At 40.4% G+C, this 21,773-nt stretch overlaps 2 protein-coding genes and 1 long non-coding RNA gene across 4 annotated transcripts in view; 2 read left to right on the forward strand and 1 right to left on the reverse strand.

Annotated features, from left to right (window-relative positions):
* mastl (microtubule associated serine/threonine kinase-like) overlaps positions 1 to 3,054 on the reverse strand; it is a 45,123-nt gene extending 42,069 nt beyond the window's left edge. For both annotated transcript variants that reach the window (XM_087987455.1, XM_043690526.2), the window contains exon 1: positions 2,792 to 3,054. In XM_087987455.1, coding sequence (XP_087843581.1) covers positions 2,792 to 2,962 — 171 coding nt within the window. In that variant the 5' untranslated portion in view covers positions 2,963 to 3,054. The remainder of the gene's footprint in view (positions 1 to 2,791) is intronic.
* A 552-nt stretch (positions 3,055 to 3,606) lies between these two features.
* On the forward strand, positions 3,607 to 13,068 carry LOC122550060 (uncharacterized). The gene is made up of 3 exons (XR_006311733.2): positions 3,607 to 3,989; positions 12,209 to 12,259; positions 12,867 to 13,068. It is a non-coding gene; the product is annotated as an uncharacterized LOC122550060 (long non-coding RNA).
* Positions 13,069 to 19,979: 6,911 nt separating this feature from the next.
* Positions 19,980 to 21,773, forward strand: part of LOC122550058 (ATP-dependent zinc metalloprotease YME1L1-like) — a 69,795-nt gene continuing 68,001 nt past the window's right edge. Inside the window, exon 1 of the mRNA XM_043690525.2 lies at positions 19,980 to 20,130. Within this exon, the coding sequence (XP_043546460.1) occupies positions 20,101 to 20,130 (30 nt within the window). The 5' untranslated portion in view covers positions 19,980 to 20,100. The remainder of the gene's footprint in view (positions 20,131 to 21,773) is intronic.

The raw sequence follows: 21,773 nt of genomic DNA on the forward strand, positions 1-21,773 counted from the left end.
AAGGTTCACACCAAAAATGTTACACCTTTCTCTCCATTTACAAATGCTAATTGATTTGTTACCAGAACATAAGATTTACATTTACAGTTTCTTTAAAATTGAGATATTTTGAAGTTGGCATTATCAACATTTAGAGTCATCTTGAAATTTAGCAATTTTAATTCTTTTGCTGTCTTGTACAGCTAGTCTTGTTCTCAGTACTACAGCCAAGGATATAGAAGCATTTATCATTATCTCCTGAATAATATTGCCCTTCCCTTGACAAATATCACATTTTAACACCTTTCTGCTAAATTATAATAGATCAATAAAAGGAGAAGAATTAAATGTCTCATGTGTTACACATTTTTATTTGAACATCAAAGTTAAGTCTCGGACAATTCTACAGAAATCATTTTTGAAGAATTCATTCACAGGACATGGGCACAACTGGCTTGGCTAGCTTTTACTACTCATGCCAAACTACCCTTAAGGCAGTGAACCACCTTATTGACGTACAGCAAATCATGGCAGCGTTGCTGAACAAAGAGATCTTGGATTGCAGGTTCATAACTCCTTGAAAGTAGAGTCACAGGTAGAAAGGATACTGAAGGCGGCGCTTGGTATGCTTACCTTTATTGGTCAGAGTATTGAGTTTAAGTGTTGGGAGGTTATGTTGCAGCTGTACAGGATATTAATTAGGCCACTGTTGGAATCTTGCAGGAGTTCTGGTCTCCTTCCTATTGGAAGGATGTTGTGAAACTTGAAAGGGTTCAGAAAAGATTTACAGGGATATTGCCACAGTTGGAGGATTTGAGCTACAGGGAGAGGTTGAATAGGCAAGGGCTGTTTTCACTGGAGCGTCAGAGGCTGAGGGGTGACCTCGTAGAGATTTATAAAATCATGAGGGGCATGGATAGGATAAATAGACAAAGTCTTTTCCCTGGGGTGGGGGAGTCCAGAACTAGAGGGCATAGATTTAGGGTGAGAAGGGAAAGATATAAAAGGGGCCTAAGGGGCAAATTTTTCAGGGGAAATGGAGGAGGCTGGTGTAATTGCAAAATTTAAAAGGCATCTGGAAGGGTATATGAATAGGAAGGGTTTAGAGGGATATGGGCCAAGTGCTTGCAAATGGGACTTAAATGCCATAGAGTCATAGTCAGAGAGATGTACAGGACGGATTAGGTTGGGATATCTGTCTGGCATGAACGATTTGGACCGAAGGGTCTGTTTCCGTGCTGTACATCTCTCTGACTATGCCTCTATGGCATTTAAGTATTCTCTGAATGCCATTTGGAAGGGAGTTCCAGGACAGAGAAGGAATGATATTGTTCTAAGTCAGCATCGCAAGTGACCGGGAAAGGAACTTACCCGTGGTACTTCCACGTATCTGCTGCCTTTGCTCTTCTAAGTGGAGATATCACAGGTTTAGTGGGTACTTTCATTGGAATTTGGCGAATTACAGCAGTACATCTTGTAGATTATACACACTGCTGCCACTACGCATATATGATAGAGGTGATTTGTTTTTAATACAGCAGATAGGATATCAATCAAGATGGCTGCTTTTGTCAACTTTTTAAAATGCCTTTGAAGCTCCAGTCAAGTGGAAAGTCCACATTACACTCCTGATGTGAGACTTGCGGACAGGCTTTCAAGAGTCAAGAGGGGAGTTAGTCACTGTAACATCCAAGCCTCTGAATTGCTGTGTAACTATCATACTTACATAACTACTACAGCTCAATTTCTGGTCAATGGCAACCCAAATGAGGAATGCAGCGATGGCAATGCCAGTGAATATCATGGGGCAATTGCCAGGTTCTCATTTGTTGGAGATGGGTAATTGGCAAGTAACATTTCTGCCACACAAGCACCAAACACTTACCAACTCATGCCTGAATGTTGACAGTTCTTCCTGCAATGAACAGAGTTCTTCAATATGTCAGGATTCATAAATGGAACAGAGCATTGCACCCTGATGATTTCACACTCCCACTTCTGATCATATGAAGAAGGGAAGGTTATGAAGCACGTAAGGGGCAGACCTCAATACGAACCCACAATATTTCTGTGGCAATGTGTTGGGATTGAGACGATTGATCTCCAACAATCACACTCCTTTTTGCTAGGCCAACTACAGCAACTTCTTTCACCAATCATTAACTCCAGTTTTGCTAGGCTCCCTTGACACCATTCTTGATCAAATGTTGATGTTAAACACTTAACATTAAAGAGTAATCACTTTCACCTCAATCGCTTTGGTCAAGCTTCTACCAACACTGTAATGAGGTCAGGAACTGAGTATCCTTGACAAACCCCATATGACTGTCAATGAACTAAGTACAGTAAGTGCCACTCAATAACACTAGCCTCCACTTCCAAACTGAGGAGTCAAGGAATTTGTAATCTATAGCGAATTTAAGTAAACTCTGGATAAAAGCAAATTACAGCAGATGCTGGAATCTGAAACCAAGAGAGAAAATGCTGCAAAATCTCATCAGGTCTGGCAGCATCTGAAAGGAGAGAAAAGAGCTGACGTTTCGAGTCTAACTGACCCTTTGTCAAAGCCAGACCTGCTGAGATTTTCCAGCATTTTCTCTTTTGGTTTAAGTAAACCCTGGCCCCACCTCAATCCATTTCTGTTCCAGGTCCAGAAAACATGCCCAGACATGATTAAGTGTCATGAGAAAAACAAACTGAACAAGGAGAATCGTTTGTTAATTTTTATTTAAATTTTGTGTTTATGGCTAACATTTAATATTTTAAGCATTGCCCTTTTCCCCTCTAACCAGCCATCCAGTCTAATACTTGCCTTGACTGCATAAAGCTTCTTCTCATCGTGTTTTTTCCGAGCCAGGTACACTTTACCGAAAGCCCCGCGACTGATGGGTTTTATGATAGTGAAATCCTCAATACTGGGGGCAGCCGGTACTTTGATGACCTTCACATCCCTGTACAAGCCGGCAGGACTCGGAACTTCCATCTTTCAACTGGAACCGAGAGACCATTCCTCCTGATTTCGATCGAAGAAACGAACTGCACTGCTAAAACATCTCACCGCTCCAACGGCGCCGACATTCCCCCTGCTCCCACACACTGCGCTCCTCCTGCGCCGATATTCCCCCTGCACCCACACACTGCGCCGATACTCCCCCCTGCACCCACACACTGGGCCGATACTTCCCCCTGCACCCACACACTGCGCCGATACTCCCCCCTGCACGCACACACTGGGCCGATACTCCACACTGCACCCACACACTGCGCCGATACTCCCCCCCTGCACCCACACACTGCGCCGATACTGCACACTGCACGCACACACTGGGCCGCGCGCTCCTGTTTTCAAAATGTCCCGCTCAGGTCCTTCAGTAAACGGCTCCGTTCCGATAGGTGTCTTGATGATTTAAGGAATTTGAACCGTTTCTAACACGGATGAAATACTTCATTCCGGGGATGAAGCGCGTTACTTGTTGTTGTTCTGCTATTGGACCACCCTTCGAACTGACTCTATTTTTAAAATCTCTCTTTAAGTCGTTAAGTTTTGACAAATATGAACAGGCACGGAGGAAACCTCATGAATAGGTCATCGGAATACCCCTTTGGTGAACTTAATTAGTGGTGATTTATTTGTGAATATTATTTGTTTATTTGCTCTTCGAAGTTGTTGAAGGGTTTACGTAACACTTAGTAGCGGATAATCGTGGAGTTAATACAAAAATGTCCCTTAATACTGTGACCGATGCTGGGAGAACAGGCCAGCCTGTTCTTATAGTGAGGGACAACGGCCGAAGCCCCGCTTTAAGAGAGGACACTGAGTCGGTCAGACAGTATCTATGGAGAGAGATATAGACTTTTCTTCCGTTTTGAGACTCCAGCAGGCACTGACAGACATGCTGAGTGTTTTATTTGTGCCAGCAGTCTCTGTTTCAGATTTTCTGCACCTGCAGTATTTTACTTTGTTTTAAACGCGATGAGGAGGTGTCGGTGTTGGACTGGGGTGGATAAAGGTAAAAAAAATCACACAACACCATCTTATAGTCCAACAGGTTTATCTGGAAGTACAAGCTTTCGGAGCATTGCCCTTTCGTCCATAGCGAGTGGGGAAGGATCATTAAACACAGAATTTATAGCACCAAGATTATAATGTCATGCAAGTGATGCAATATATTGAAAAAATTTAGATTGCTGTTAAGTTTTTCATCTTTTAGAATGGGTTGTAGGTTTCGATTCATTAATATGTAAATCCCAGAACTTCTTTCAAGTCACATTCCCAAGATAACTTAAGGTTATAAATAAAAAAAAGTGACATCTCAGCTCAGACAATGCATTAGAGGTTCGAGTCTGTCTGTATTCCAATCTTGAGTCAGACAGTGTAGGAATTGATAAAATGTCACAAGGATTGACTGCCTGCAGATTATGTGCATGCATGAGCGTGTGCGCACGTGTGCTTGGTACAGTGTGTGCATTAGTTTGATGGATTACAAGCCTGTGAGATGGCAAGAATATGGAGAGTGTGTGTTATCTGAGAGAGTGCATGTGGATGAGAGAGGGTCCATGTGAGTGTGAGAGTACGTAAGGATGTGGTAAACGTCGGTGGTGGGCAAGTTGTTGGAGGGAATCCTGAGGGACAGGGTGTACATGTATTTGGAAAGGCAAAGACTGATTAGGGATAGTCAACATGGCTTTGTGCATGGAAAATCATGTCTCACAAACTTGATTAAGTTTTTTTGAAGAAGTAACAAAGAGGATTGATGAGGGCAGAGCAGTAGATGTAATCTATATGGACTTCAGTAAGGCGTTCGACAAGGTTCCGCATGGGAGACTGATTAGCAAGTTTAGATCTCATGGAATACAGGGAGAACTAGCCATTTGGATACAGAACTGGCTCAAAGATAGAAGACAGAGGGTTGGTGGAGGGTTGTTTCTCAGACTGGAGGCCGGTGACCAGTAGAGTGCCTCAAGGATTGTTGCTGGGTCCTCTACTTTTTGTCATTTATATAAACGGTTTGGATGCGAGAATAAGAGGTACAGTTAGTAAGTTTGCAGATGACACCAAAATTGGAAGTGTAGTGAACAGCGAAGAGGGTTATCTCAGATTACAACAGGATCTTGACCAGATGGGCCAATGGGCTGAGAAGTGGCAGATGGAATTTAATTCAGATAAATGGGAAATCAAATCTTAGTAGGACTTATACACTTAATGGTAAGGTCCTAGGGAGTGTTGCTGAACAAAGAGACCTTGGAGTGCAGGTTCATAGCTCCTTGAAAGTGGAGTCGCAGGTAGACAGGATAGTGAAGGCGGTGTTTGGTATGCTTTCCTTGATTGGTCAGAGTATCGAGCACAGGAGTTGGGAGGTCATGTTGCGGCTGTACAGGACATTGGTTAGGCCACTGTTGGAATATTGTGTGCAATTCTGGTCTCCTTCCTATCGGAAAGATGTTGTGAAACTTGAAAGAGTTCAGAAAAGATTTACAAGAATGTTGCCTGGGTTGGAGGATTTGAGCTATAGGGAGAGGCTGAAAGACTGGGGCTGTTTGCCCTGGAGCATCTGAGGCTGAGGGGTGACCTTGTAGAGGTTTACAAAATTATGAGGGGCATGGTTAGGGTAAATTGGCAAAGTCTTTTCGCTGGGGTCGGGGAGTCCAGAACTAGAGGGCTTAGGTTTAGGGTGAGAGGGGAAAGATATAAAAGAGACCTACGGGGCAACTTTTTCACACAGAGGGTGGGTACGTGTATGGAATGAGCTGCTAGAGGAAGTGGTGGAGGCTGGTACAATTGCAACATTTAAGAGGCATTTGGATGGGTATATGAATAGGAAAGGTTTGGAGGTCTATGGATCAGGTGCTGGCAGTTGGGACTAGACTTGTTTGGGATATCTGATCTGCATGGATGGGTTGGACCTAAGGGTCTGTTTCCATGCTGTACATCTCTATGACTAAGTCCAGTTCTGGACTGGAAATGTTAGCTGCGCTTTTGTTCCACAAATGTTGCCAGATCTGCTTAATTGCTCCAGCAATTTCTGTTTTTTTTTGTCACCAATATAGTTATCTGGTCTATCATTAAACTAATACAGAATGTTAGCTTAAAAATCAAAAGTTGTTTTATAAAACTGTACAGTTTTTTTGGCTTTACCATCCAAGATTAGTTCACAAAAACAGAGAAGCAAAAAATGCACACAAGCAAACCAGAAATGACAGTTCAAAACGCCAGTTTGTTGCCCCACCTAGAAGTAGTAGTAATTTTTCAACCACAGCTATCGTAATTTTAGTGGAATATATTTGCAAATAAGCCTTACCGGCTGCACTAGTTAATTTTATAGATGCTATATACAGCAGCTACGGTAAACTGTTGGAGGAAGTGAACATTCAATGTGAGTAACTGAATGCCAATCAAGTAGGTTGCATTTTATTTGAATAGTGTGCATTCATCCAGGCAAGTGTCAAGCATTCCATTATAGTCCTGACTTTCACCTTGTCAGCCTTTGAAGTGAAATATGGGGTTACATCAGCTAACCTTTTGGCCATTGGTGACTTGTAAGATGTTGATGATGGGGATAATAGATGGTTTTGCCTTGCAAATATTTCTTGCCACTTATTAGCCCACACCTGAATATTGTGCAATCTTTGCTGCATGCATGCACAGGTTGTTTCATTATCAGAGAAGATATGAATTGATGTGACAATAACAAGAAAATAACTATCTCCCACTTCTGACTTTATGCAGGAAAGGCTCTTATTGTGGCATTTGGGTGTTAGCTACAGCCCTGAAACAACCCTTCAATAATGCCTTGGAATTGAGATAAGGTGCCTTTTAAAAACCATAACCATCTTTATTTGTGCTGGCATGAATCCAGCTAGTGGAGAGTTTTCTTTCAATTCCCATTGAGTTAACTTCTGCTGAGATTCCTTGAAAAGTGAAATATAGATTCAGGTAGCACTGTTTGCAGGGAAATAAATATAAGTAGAATAATAATTGAGCAGGTGCACCCCAAACAGAATGACAAAAGGCCAAGCCAGGGAGTGAGTGATGCAAACAAAAATGAAGCCGAGACAACATAATCAGGAGGATAATACGAAGCCTTTTATGGACATGAACAATGTATGACATATGTATTGTAGGAAATAGGAGACATCTGATTAACATATGATTATAATTTGATCAATTGGAAATTGAATATATGAATTAAGGACTATCTGAGGTCGTAACTTGTGGGCTTTTGCCAGAGCTCAGGCTTAGAATGTTCAAGGCTGAACCTGTGTACATGTGAAAAAACCATAACTTCCTGCACCTAGGTTTCCTGATGGCTGATAAGTTGAACAACAAAAGTCCTTGGAGTCACTCAATTCAGAAACTGTTTTGATCAAGACCATTCAATTTTAATTCAACTCTGAATGTTGTCACTTTTGACTAAAGACTGTAACGTGTTGTAAAGTTGATTAGTCCTACCAGAACCAGTGTTAGTGAGCAAGTCAGTAAAAGTGGAATGAAATTTCCAGATTTTAATAAATACCTACCTGGTTCACGAATGTTCAAAAGAGAAAGAAACCTGCTATCCTCATCCAGTTTGACAGAGGTGAGGCCTCTTCTGGAACACTGTGTCCAGTTCTGGTCACCCAATTATAGAAATGATATTATTAAGCTGGAGAGAGTTCAGAAAATATTTACTGGGATGTTGCTGGGTATGGAAGGTTTGACCAACAAAGAAAAGCTGGATAGGCTGGGACTTTTTTCACTGGAGCATAAGAGGTTGAGAGGTGACACTTTCGAAGTTTATAATGATGTATAAATAGGGTTAATGATAGTTGTCTTTTGCCTAGGATGGGGAAATTTCCAGACTAGGGGGCACATTTTTAAGGTGAGAGGAGAGAGATTTAAAAAAAGATGTGAGGCAATTTTTTTTCACACAGAGGATGGTATGCATGTGGAATGAACTTCCTGAGGAAGTGGTGGACGTAAGTACAATTACAATGTTTAAAAGACGTTTGGGTACATGAATAAGAAAGGTTTGGAGGGACGTGGGCCAGGAGCAGGCAGGTGGAACTAGTTTAGTTTGGGATGATGTTTGGTATGGACTCGTTGGACCAAAGTGTCTGTTTCCATGCTGTATGACTATTGGGTCTGGAGGCACACAATGTGGTTCACTCTGAAATTGCCAAAAAAGCCACTAAGTTGTAACAATGCCATAATGATAAACTATAATAAGCATAAAATCAGATGGACGACTTAGCATCAATTTCGACACTAGGTTTAAACACGACAAAGGTACATCTAGCCATGCATTCTCAAAAGTCAGGAGTAGGCAGTTGGGATTGGTGCCAAAATTCAGAGCTGTCCCACAGACTAGTCAAACAACTGCCTAATATGAGTATGCTTAATCTTCTATATCCTAAATTCCACTATCAGCATCTCTTGGTACACCTGTTCCTCTAGCAGGACAAAATGGCATTGGTAGCACTAATATAGAATTAACATGGTGGGGTTCTGGGATCCTCAATTATTATCTAGGCACTATGAAATCTCATGAAGACTACATGGCATGTGGCCAAGCATAACCAAAGAATTATCGTGCTGATTGTCACTTTTCCTCATTTGATGACTGATTGCTTCTTCATGTGGCTACCACAGAAGAAAAATTGAGCAAGAGCACAGAATGCCCAACAATAAGAGTGGCTCGAAGCATCACTACTGGCCAAGACTTGAAAATCGTATTTTAGACTGCCAGATGGCAGGTTGAGAGTGTCACTCTGAGTGTAAAACTTACTTGAAGTGATCCCAACAATTCATGTTATTATTTCACAGGGATGACCATCTTGACCTACCTTGACACTGGACAGACCCATCCTGTGGCCAATACACATGCTAAATAGAAAGATTTGAGAGATCTGGCATCCATGAAATGCTGGAAGGCATTTGCAACAGCACTGGAATTATAATTTGTGACCCAGCACATTCCTGACTCTATTATCAGGCCAGGAGATCAACCCTGGTACAAGAAAAATGGAGAAGAGCATACCTGAAATAGCATTAAATGTAAGATGCCATCCTGGTGAAACTACAACCCAAACTAAATGCATGCTAAAATGGAAACAACACGCAATAAATCAAGTTAAATGATCCCAAACTAATTGGATCAGGTCACAGTTTTAGTGTCCTTCCACATCCAGTTGTGAATGGTGGTGAATAATTCAACGGCTAATCAGAGGTGAAGGTTCCATTTTTGATCATCTCCAGCCTCAACAATGGCTGAGCACTGTACTTAAAAGGCAGTGCTAAAGTTCTTGCATTATTCTTCAGTCACGTTTGAAGTGAATGATCTATCTTGACATTTTGTTAAGATCTTTCCATTATCAGAGATACCAATGTTTAATACAATTAGCCTATAAATAGCTGAGGGCGCAGATTTCAGCAAAGAGTATTGGGTCAACAATGTTCTGGGCTGTTTTGCTGAAGCTCCTGAAAACACACCTAGCAGAGCTGTTTCAGTATAGCTACAAAACTGGTCAAGAAAATTAACAATATCCAGATATGGCTTTTCCTTCATGAAAAGCTGAATAAAAAGCTGCTGTATAGGCACTGAAAGGGTTAATATTTAATTGCATACAATAAGCACCAAGCACTGTGATGATGTCATGATGACTTGTTGAGAGAGAAGAGAAAACCTTCATTACTGCAAAATAAAACTCTGAAAAACTACCCAATCACATTACAGAGCTGCAAAATTAGTAGTATTGCCAGGAAAATTTAGGTTCAGAAATGGGCCAAATAGAACACAAAACACTGGAGAAATCAATTCATGCTGCATTGAATGGTTTTTAAACTAGCAGATGATGAAAAGGTAAGTACATTTCTGCACATTATTAGAATTGTTATGTTAATGACATGAACAGAAACAGTCAAATCAGATCAGCCCCCCATCTCTGTAATTGCAAAAGAACATTACCGAATGACCATCAAAATTGACTCCAATAGTTCTTAACCAGATTTAGTGAATAACGACTACCAGACACTAGGTTTATAGCTTAAACAAATTTCACAATTTATTAATAATACAGTAGTTTTAGCAAAGTTAAACTACAAGGTCATTTAGAGTCATAGAGATGCACAGTATGCAAACAGACCCTTTGGTCCAACTAGTCCATGCTAATCAGATATCCTAAATTAATTTAGGCCCATTTGCCAGCACTTGGCCCATATCACCGTAAAGCCTTCCTGTTCATATACCCATCCAGATGCCTTTTAAATGTTGTAATTGTACCAGCCTACACCACTTCCTCTGGCAGCTCATTCCATAAACACACCACCCTTTGCATGAAAATGTTGCCCCTTAGGTCCGTTTTAAATCTTTCCCCTCTCACCCTAAACCTATGCCTACTAGTTCTAGACTCCCTCACCCCAGGGAAAAGACCTTGTCTATTTATCCCAACCATGCCACTCATGATTTTAGAAACCTCTATAAGGTCATTTATTTAATGTACACGTTTTAAACCCAATCTCCTTTGATGAGAGTCAGAACTGTACAGCATGGATACAGACTCTTTGGTCCAACTCCTCCTTTGGTCCAGCCTCTCCCTCACTCAAACCCTCCAACCCTGGCAACACACTTGTAAATCTTTTCTGAACCCTATCAAGTTTTGTAACATTCTTCCTATAGCAGGGGGACCAGAATTGCATGGAGTATTATAAAAGTGGTCTAACTAATGTCCTGTACAGCTGCAACATGACTTCCCAACTCCTATATTCAATGCACTGACTAATAAAGGCAAGCATAACAAATGTCTTCTTCACTATCTTGTCTTTCTGGGATTCCACTTTCAAGGAACAATGAGCCTTCACTCCATAGTCTCTTTGATCAGCAACACTCCCTCAGACCTTCCCATTAAGTGTAGAAGTCCTGCCCTGATTTGCCTCACATTTATCTAAATTAAAATCTGTGGCCAATCTGATCAAGATCACATTGTATTCTGAGGTAACCTTCGCTGTCCACTGTACTTCCAATTTTGGTGTCATCTACAAACTTACTAACCATACCTCCTTTGTTCATATCCAAATCATTTATATAAATGATTGTAGCCCCAATCTCACAAAGTCAGACATATTAGCAGATATAGTCAAGGAATAAATCAAAAGAAAAATAAATAGCCAGTTCACTTACTTTGATAGAGATCTCTCAGAATCCCTACAGTGTGGAAACAGACTATTCAGCCCAACAAGCCCACACAGACTATCCGAAGAGCACCCCACACAGACCCATTCCCCATCTTTTCCCAGTAACCCTGCATTTCCCATGGCAAACACACCTAACCCACACAATCCTAAACACTATGGCAATTTAGCATAGCCAATCCACCTAGCCTGCATATCTTGAGTGTGGGAGGAAACTAAAGTATATAGCAGAAACCCACGCAGACATGGTGAGAATGTACATACTCCAGACAGTCAACTGATGGTGGAATCGAACCTAGATCGCCAGTGCTGTAAGGCAGTAATGCTAACCGCTGAGCCACTGTGTCACCATATGAAATTAGTAAGCTAAGAGGGACAAACTATCATAAAGGGGATGTGACTGACATTTGAAGGAACAAATCAGGAAACAGAATGAATTTATATCAGCAAGAAAACCATTACTTTTAAAGAAACCAATTACAAATTGGGGATGTACAGTTTAGCTGACCTGAGATTGATTATGTACTCACCATGCATTGATAAGCCAATTAGATTTCAGAATGCATCTGATGGGAGTAGTGCTAACAATGGTTAATAGTGACCGTTCTTAGAAGTTCAGCGTAAAGATAGAAATTAGGACAATGTTAGTCAACAGGAGAAAATAAGAGGTTTGTGTCAAGTCAACCAGTAACACAAGCAGTGTGAATCGAAAATCATTGCTTTTATTGAGTATACATTATTTTCTATTTATTATGATAAAACTTATAAAAATATACTTGTAGCAGGAATGGATTTTATAAATAAATCACAACAGGTTTTGGAAAGGCCGTTTCAACTCAGTCTTTAATTGTAAGTGATTTAGGTCTAATAAGTAAACTTAAAGTCAACCCCAAAATCTTACTAATTTATGATAAATAGTTAGGAGATGTTTCGTTATACAACAGTCACTACGAAAATAATTGATCATCTTTAAACCACTTTAAAACATCTTGAGGTTGTGAACAGCATTATGTGAATGCATTTAGTTTTTTTTTGTTATTTGTTTCTTCTTTCTTTTGGCAGATATACAAAAGGGAAGAAATAATATACTGAAAGAGGATATAATAAATGGAGGTAGGTAGACCCATAAGAAGCATCAACGTTTGGTCTCGATTTCATCAATTCATATACTACCTTTTGACTATGTGACACAAAGGATGTTTTCACTTGAGAAAATTCATACCAAGCTCAGAAAACAAACAGAAACACTTTCAGTTTCTATTTTTTATCATGACTTGAGATACTGGTGTTGTTCCTTCAGAGAAAGGTTAAAAAGATTATTGAATAGTGTTTTTTTTTCTAATTTTGACAGACTTTGAGAGGCTGAATTGAGAATTCATATTCTCCCTGGTTGGGGAGTCTGACAAATCGTCAACTTAAACAGAGTAAGGAGAAATTTGTAGAGAACATGACTACTTTGCCACAGAGGGTGGCCCTGTTTCTGTTAAAACATATCATTGCATGTTTTAAGCAAATATCATGTAAACATTTTAAACAAGGATGCAAGATAAAAGAACCAAAGCAAACCTATGGGATTACTACTTCCTCTACCAAAAAAACCAGCTTTGACAAGTAGCTAAATAACCTTATGTCCTTTAAAACTGTTTTGATTTATTAATAGTTTTGTCCTATCCAGTCTTTGTACAAAATATTTCTTCCAATTCTCTTTTTCTCCCAACAGATCATCTTGGTCTCCTCACAGGAGAGAACGTTTGAAGAACTTGACTTGTGGCTGCATGAAGAAGGAAATAGCCAATATGGAAGAAGCACATTGACTGAATCAAACCAATATTTAGGACATGCTTGTCATAAAGATTCAATCCAAATATTATGAATATAACTAGTAGCAAAAACACATCAATAAACTCATATTTTAACAGTTGAAACTTATAATCATTGAAATTTTAAGGTAACAGTGAACATTTGTTATTAATGAGAGTGAAACTTGTTTTTAAACTCAGTTGTGAAGCTTTGGAATTCCCTTCCTTAAACAGGAGTGGATGCAGAAACTTTAAATATTTTAAAGATAGAGGTAGATAGATTCTTCATTACTAAGGATGAAAGTGTAACTGTGATTTGTAGGTCTTTGGAAAGGAGGTTAAAATCAGATCAGTCATTATATTAGTGAATGGTGGAGCAGGCTCAAAAAGCCAAGTGGCACATTCTTGTTTCTTCTGTATCTGTTTGTACATAAAATGCTGGGGTTGTTTTTACTTTGAAAAATTTTGATACCCTTATTCACAGAGAGATGTCATTTCATTGGAGACAGTTCAGAGAAGATTCACTGGGATGATCCCCAATATGCACACTATCAGCATTCTGCAGAGACCATTCTCTCTACGACTCCCTCGTTAGGTCCATGGCCCCCACCAACCCACCCACCACTCCCGGCAGCTTCCTTTGTCGGCCACAAGAGGTGTCAAACCTGCACCCACACCTAACCCCTCACCTCCATCTAAGGCCCCAAAGGATCCTTCCACATCCAGCAGAGATTTACCTGTACTTCCACACACATAATCTATTGTGTCCATTGCTCTCGGTGTGGTCTTCTCTACATTGGGGAGACTAACTCGCAGAACATTTCAGAGAACACCTCTGGGACACATGAACTGAACAACCCCAAGGCCCTGTGGCTGACCACTTCAACTCCCATTCCTACTCCGCCAAGGATCCGAAAGACCTGGGCCTTCTCCACCACCAAGTCCTAGCCACCCAACGCCTGGAGGAAGAACGCCTTATCTTTCACGTTGGGACCCTCCAACCAAACAGCATCAATGTCAATTTTAGCAGTTTCCTCATCTCCCCTCCCCCTACCTCATTCCAGATCCAACCCTCCAACTTGGCAGCGCCCTCTTGAACTATCCTACCTGTTCATCTTCCTTCCCATCTATCTGCTGCACCCTCTACTCCAACCAATCTATCGCCTTTCCAGCTACCTCCCCACCCACCCCCCCTCCTCCTTGTCTCTCAGCCCCCTTCCCCACACACATTCTTGATGAAGGGCTTATGCCCGATTCGTTAATAGAATCTTACAGAATCCCTACAGTGTGCAAACAGGCCATTTGGCCCAACAAGTCCACACCGACCCTTCAAGCAGTATCACACCCAGTCCCATTGCCCTGCCTTATTACTTTACATTTCCCCTGATCACGTCACCTAACCTACACATCCCTGAACACTACGGGCAATTTAGCATGGCCAATTCACCTAACCTGCACATCTTTGGACTGCGGGAAGAAACCAGAATACCCGGAAGAAACCCACACAGACACGGGGAGAATGTGCAAACTCCACACAGACAGTCGCCCAAGGCTGAAATGAATTCTCCTGCTCCTCAGATTCTGCCTGATCTGCTGTGCTTTCCCAGTGCTGGACGTTTTGACTCTGATCTCCAAATGGAGGGATTGTCTTCTGAGCAAAGCCTAAACAGGCTGGGAACTCTTCTTCTAAGCACTGGAGCTTAGAAGAATGAAAGTTGATCTCATTGAAACATATTGGATTCTTCACAGGCAACTGGGTAAATGCTAAGATGTTTCCTCTCATGGGAAAGTCTAGGACCAGAGGGCACAATCTCAAAATAAAGGGACACCAATTTAAGACTGAGATGAGTCTTTGGAGTCCCTTGTCACAGAGAACAGTGGGGGCAGAGTCCTTGTGTACATTTAAGGTGGCGATAGATTAATTCTTGATCAGTCAGGAAATCAAGGGTTTTGGGGGAGAGGGCAGGAAAGTCGATGTGATGAATATTGGATCAACCATGATCCTACTGAATGGCAGAGCAGGCTCGATGGGTTGAATGGCATACTCCAGTTCCGATTTCTTACAGCCCTATATTGTTGAGCTATGCAATATAATATTGCTTTTTGGAAGCAACTAGAGATTTTGAGACTGAATGGCATCAAGAATCTTTCAAATCAAGGTAATTCTGCCTGGCAACAATCCTCTGATTTGTTGACCTGCAGTGTTAAAAAAATGTAAGTGCCAAGAACAGTAGAAAGTAAAAACATCCAGAGACTGTTTACAGCATCTCTCTCTCTCATTATCTTTCTATCCATGTGGGGAAAATGACAGAAAACCCCAGAAAGCTTAAATAATTCAAGCAAGGGAAAATCTACATTTGCCTGCTGAGTCATTGAATCAAAGGACAACCACTATCAGACAAATAATAGCATCTTGTAATTATAAAAACCAAAAGGACTAAGTAGAAAAGAACTTTCCAACTTGTGGTCTGGACTTTGATATTTGGAATTCTGTTTATTTATATTCTCCATAGTCTGTGTGTTAAATTGTGGATAGTGCCACACCAGAACAAATAGGTTTATATATTTAGGAAAAATTATAATAATAGATGGAGGATGTGATGTAGAAGTTAAAAGGAGGATAGAAACAGATGAAAAGTGATCTTGTGAAGCTGAAGAACATGTTATCAACAAGAAAACAACCTTGTAACAAGGGGAATATGTCATAAGTGCTCCATTCTATCTACTTTTCTGTATGCCTCAGAAAACTGGACAATAAGTATAGATATTGAAGAAAATAGAGGTATTTGAAACCTGGATGTTAAGATATAAAGACCATAAGACAAATGAAGATACATTTGAATTTGCAAGATCAAGATGAATTCAACAAAAGACAAGGAAAATGTCAGCATTTGGATCAGAGCTGAGAAGTTACAGAGATCTCTTCTGAAAGGTAAAGTGGAACGCAGCAGAAAATGGGGTCAACCTAATCATAGGTGGTTGTTGCATGCCAGAGTGGCTGCAGATGATCTCCAGTGGATGTGTGAGGATGGTATAGACAGCTGAATATGACATGCTACAACATGTCCTGGCAGGCAGGACTCTTACAAGGACTGGCAGCAGAACTGTAAGGTATTAGGTTTGAGTCTGCATTGAGTCAGTTGATCTTGACTATGTTGATGGCGATTCAGCCAGAGCATATATGGACTAAGGAAGAGGAATTATCCATAATTCTCACTTTCAATTGATGATGGATGAGTAAACTTAGCATTGAATAGAATATGGCAGCAATGTTTCAGATTTGCCAATATTTAGAGAAAGTTGAGAATGGGAAGTGTCCTTTGGAATACTCCAGTCTAGAACTGCCTTAGAAATAAATGAGGAAACTACAGAGGTGGACAATGGGATGAAGAAGAAAGTACTGATCTTCACGACAGAGAGGATATCCAGATACATGGAATGTCAGTGTTGCTCTCTTGCTTAACCTCAGACAAAAGTTGGGAAAGGGATAACATTGACTGCAATAGAAGCTTGTGACTGTTAGAGGGAATTAGACAAGTCAAACCTTCTGTCAAGTAGGTTGTAAAAGGCAGTCCCTATTCAAGCGTACCAATTCTGTAAAGGAGGCCTCAGAGTCAAGCTCCAAGACACTCTGGCATTTACAGCTCAAAACAACATATTTATACATTTTTGCATCACAATGGTTACATGCAACTTTGATATGAAATGAATGATATGTCAGTCCTTTATTGCAAAAGCAGGATGAAGCTGATTTTCTTGCAAGGTGCTGAGTCCTCTAATTTCAACAGGACATCCACTTGTGTTTTTGGAGGGCTTATACGTGCCCACCATCTACTCCTCGCACCAATACCTTCTCTCATGATTAATGCTTGTGTGACTAGCTCAAGCTGTACAGATGGTCTCTAAGTAACTGCTAACTGTATTGTGTGATGCTGATGACCTCTGATCTAGGAGTCATGCAGCATGACCTTCTTGTCCAACACAAATCATAGCTACTTCAGTTAATTGCTAATTGTTCGCTCTTATGGATATGCATTTAAACTACCTGAACTATTTCCTTAAACAGATATTTCTTGCTGTTGGCCCTACTCTCTATTGTTTGCCCTGGCTTATTTTCTCCTGTGCGCCATGTTCTTTAGTATTCTACTTATCTTATCATTTCTCCCCTTTTAAACTCTTCTATCCTCCTTACCCTTCTTCAGTGATAGAGGCCAAAGATGCAACTATTTTCATAATATGTAACTGTAGGAAATTGTGACTTATCCAATATTGAATATTAGACAACAGCATAACAAGACATCAGCATTTCTTGGAGGTTTACAGAGATGGTAAAAAGGGAGAGTTGCCTGTTAACAGCACACATACGGAATCAGATCTCTGCCTTTGGAAGCTGTCAACAAAAGAATGCAGACTAGCAAGAGGAGGAGGCCAAGTTTCTGAGGCACTCCAAAGTTTTTGGTGGAAAGGTTGAAAAAATAGTAGTTTCTGGAATACTGTTGCTATGTGTGGACAGATAAGAATGGAACTAAATGAAGGAAGTCATACTGAGCTGGACAGTGGACGAATGGTTTTGGACAAGCATGGTGTGGTCAGTAATATCAAAAGGTTGCAGAGAACATGATAGGACAGCACTACTTGTTGGTTGTGGAGGGGGCACAGTGTGTGGTAATAACAAATATATATTCAAGTGTTTTAGTTTGGAAAGTCATTGTCCTGTCATGAAAAGAATGAGGCACTTTAAATTAGACTTAATGATACCACTTCCAAAGGACATTTAATGGAGAATGGTTCCAGTTGAAAACATAAAAAGGGAAGACCAATATTGATTGTTGACAAAAACAGAAACACTGAAGCAACTTTGTATTTTAAAATAGCATTATTTATGCATGTATCCTGACAGTGAGTACCCAAGATTACTGTTGGAAGATTTCAAAACCCATGATACCTTCTCAGTTATGCTTATTTCTTGACAGGTTCATTATCAAATCTATGTGTTGTAAGGGCATGGCAGCTCACTATGCCATATCAGGGCAGTTTATAACCACCATCCCCTAAACATAGGCAACTACCAGGCCTGCTTGATCCAGTAGGGTAGAGGAAAACCACTTCTTGTCGAGGTAGAAGAGTCTTTTGTAGTGAACAAAATATAGATTATTATACGTTAACAACTAGTTACAGGTTACACCATATGGCAGACATTGTTATGGAGATTTTGAAAAGAACCAAATGTTAAATCTTACTCCTTAAAGATCCTCAGTTGTTCTGCCCTCAAGACTATATAATCATATTTGCTGGTGCCTATAGCACTCCCCAGTATAAACCTTATTGGACCGACTTGCAACAAAAATTTGAATTTACTAAATTGTGTAATTATGGAAATGTAAAACTGACATAAGTTAACATGAAACAACTGACTGTTTCCTTACACATTTTTGTATTGGGCATACAATCATGAATAAAATCAATTCTACAAAACAAAATCCATTCAACAAACACCTTTTTTAAAATACAAGTTTAAAATACAAGAGTGTCTTGCTCCTCAAAGGATCAGTGTGAACTCAATGGGCCAAATGGTCTGCTTCCACACTGTCAGATTCTATGGTTTTAAGTTCAATTTATTTACCCTCAACACAATGGAAACAAAAAGCTTCCCTGAACATAGCATTGCAAACAGAGTTACAGTTGGGCCAGAGTAACAACTTTTTTTTGCTTAAAATAGACCAAGTTTAAGATCCCAGATATTTACCTAGAGAATAAAGCCACCATTCTACCACAATATACATACAGGTTTTGACTAAACAAAAAAAACAAGGTCAGGACAGTAAAACTGTTCAACAATATATTTATACAACTTATTCTCTCCCACTGAAAATTAACAGGAGGTAAATATAGATAATAGGCAAACTGTGGTCAAACATCCCGCATAGCATGTCAAATAACAAATGCAATCAAGATACTGCATGGATTTATCAGCAATACCCCAATGATTAGGGACACTGTGGGCCGACAAATCTCATTAAAACATTATCTCCTTTAAAAGACACCCCAATTATTCATATTTGAAGACCTAGCTTTGGAACTCCATCACAAGCCATTCTGTTGTGTTAAATGATTGCTAAAGTTCAGGTATCTCAATTTCTTTCACCAAAACTGTGTAACAAGCTTGAACAGTGGATTCCCAGCTGCATTGTAGCACCTACTCACTACCACAATTTCAACTTGTTCACAAACAGACGGTTTCAGTAAGTGACACTACCCCCTAGGGGGTCTCGGAGCTCCAATATTTCTTAGCTGCACCAAGCAACTACTGCTTGTGGGCTTATTTTGCTCCTGCTCTCAGATATTAACAAGCTCCTGAGACTTTAATGAGCTTCCAGCTGTGCAAAGCCGACCCACAATACGTTAACCGTCTGAAGGCTTCGTCTTTGGCTGCTTATCTATTTCCAATTCAGAATCAGCAACCTTCCACCACCTTGTCAGCCACGTATAGATTCCACCAGCCCTTGACTACAGCAACACTTCGGCTGCTTGAAACTACTTCGTTGCTTTAACACTCTCCCAGCTCCAATTGTAATTTTCTTCTCGCAAAAATACCTGAGATAAATTGAAAACAAAACATTTTCTTAAACTCCACACATCGCCATCATCTAGCTTGCTCTGGATTATTCTCCACCTAAAGTCATATACAATATCGTTTTAACCTAATTCAGTAAGTTTTACAATCGTGCAAAGTTCATTAAATACTTTTAATACAATTAAGCTCTAACTTCCAAAAAACATCCATTTGGATTATCTTCGCGAACATTTCAAGCCCAACAAACCTACCAGCTGTTTTATGGTCCCATCTTTCTAGCTGTTAAAATTGAATTACTAGACCTTCTAACCCAGAGACAGTTACACCACTACCACATCACAAAACCCCAAGCCACTAAGTTATCAGAGATGCAGAGACTCAACATCAAGGAAGTGACGATTATCGTAACCCGGTAGTAGTATCTCTGTGGTCCGGAAGGAATAGTGGACAGACGTCACAGAGAGGAAGCCATTTTCCAGGCCGTCAGCGGTTGGCTGTTTGGATCGTCCGGGTGTGGACGGGACGGAGCTTCCGATTTTACACCGCGTCTCGGTACAAAACAGGCCGGACTGGGCTTTGAGATGTTTTCCCTGTCCACGTTTCAGCCGCAGGTAAGAAGCTGGCCGTATTGATGAATACGTGTAGTTGACTAGCCGACATGTTGTGTGTGAGTGAAGCTGGGGCCCAGGTGTAATTTCAACTCACTCACTCACTCACTCACTGGAACATTGCTAAACATTAATTACCCAATTCAAATCGCTCTCTGCCGGTTTAGAAGGTGATGAAATTCCTTTCTTCTTCAGATTGAAACCTCTCTCGTCTCATCGTCAGCTCCCCTCTCCCATGCGTTACATTCATTGCAATTCTTCTTTGTGTTTGTACATGGATGCAACCGATTAGTTTCCAGACGGCAACAGCAATTGCTGGAGAAACATCAGATCTGGCAGTATCTGTAGAGAGAAAATAGAGTCAATGCTTCGGCTCTCGTGACCCTCCTTTAGACGTGATGAGTAGCTTCTCCCACAATTTGTTTTATATTTCCAGCATCACCAGTCCTTTGTTACATGTTTCGTTTCCAGATGAGTTCACTGGGAAACGCAAGTTTTTTTCTATGAAAACAAGGATTCCAGAGAGAAAGAGGCCATGACCCACCGAAACTTTGCTTTTATTTCAGACTTCCTTTGCTTTATTTAGTTAGTTTTGATCTAGATTTCATGCTAAATTTAATTTTAATTTCAAATGCAAAATAGTGTTGATGCATATTTAAGAATTCTGTTTTGTAAAGTACTGGTTCGCTAGAATGACATGATCTTTTGTCTGGATTAGTGGTGCTGGAAGAGCACAGCAGTTCAGGCAGCATCCGAGGAGCAGTAAAATCAACGTTTCGGGCAAAAGCCCTTCATCAGGAATAAAGCAGAGTTTAATCCTGATGAAGGGCTTTTGCCCGAAACATCAATTTTGCTGCTCCTTGGATGCTGCCTGAACTGCTGTGTTCTTCCAGCACCACTAATCCAGAATCTGGTTTCCAGCATCTGCAGTCATTGTTTTTACCTGATCTTTTGTCTATTCATCTGGGCAGTCCCACACAACTGCGGCATCGTGTGCATCAAAATATATGCACTTATCTTTTTCTCTCTCAAAATAATCATAAACACACAGAAACACTATAAAAATTCAAGATCAATGAGAAGTAAAATCTGAAGAACATTCCTCTCCCAAAGTCATTTAAGTGACCAAAACTAGTCTAGAAGATAGCCCTTGTCATGATTATTGTTATACAATACTTATTCCTAGTACAAAGTCAAGTTATGTGATATGGGCCTGAGCTTGAAAAACTTGAAGATTATTGGAAAATACGCAAGGAATTAACCGTGGATGTCTTGAAATTGTAAAGTTGGATATGATGTATAAACTTGTAAAGATTCTGAAAACTGTCCAACTCTCCATTTTATTTTTGTCCTAGGCCCTTAAAATTAAACTATTTGATCATTCCGGATTCTGGATTAGTGGTGCTGGAAGAGCACAGCAGTTCAGGCAGCATCCAAGGAGCTTCGAAATCGACGTTTCGGGCAAAAGCTCTTCATGAAGGGCTGTGTTCTTCCAGCACCACTAATCCAGAATCTGGTTTCCAGCATCTGCAGTCATTGTTTTTACCTATTTGATCATTCCACCTAATATCTCCCTCCTCAGCCTCCTGCCATTTTTGTCGAATTATAAATTCGTAAACAGAAACATAGAAAAAAGTAGCAGTGGT

Source organism: Chiloscyllium plagiosum, unplaced genomic scaffold, assembly GCF_037043375.1.
Source record: "Chiloscyllium plagiosum isolate Xiang-an unplaced genomic scaffold, Cpla_swu_hap1 HiC_scaffold_5, whole genome shotgun sequence".
Classification (NCBI taxonomy): Eukaryota; Metazoa; Chordata; class Chondrichthyes; order Orectolobiformes; family Hemiscylliidae; genus Chiloscyllium; species Chiloscyllium plagiosum.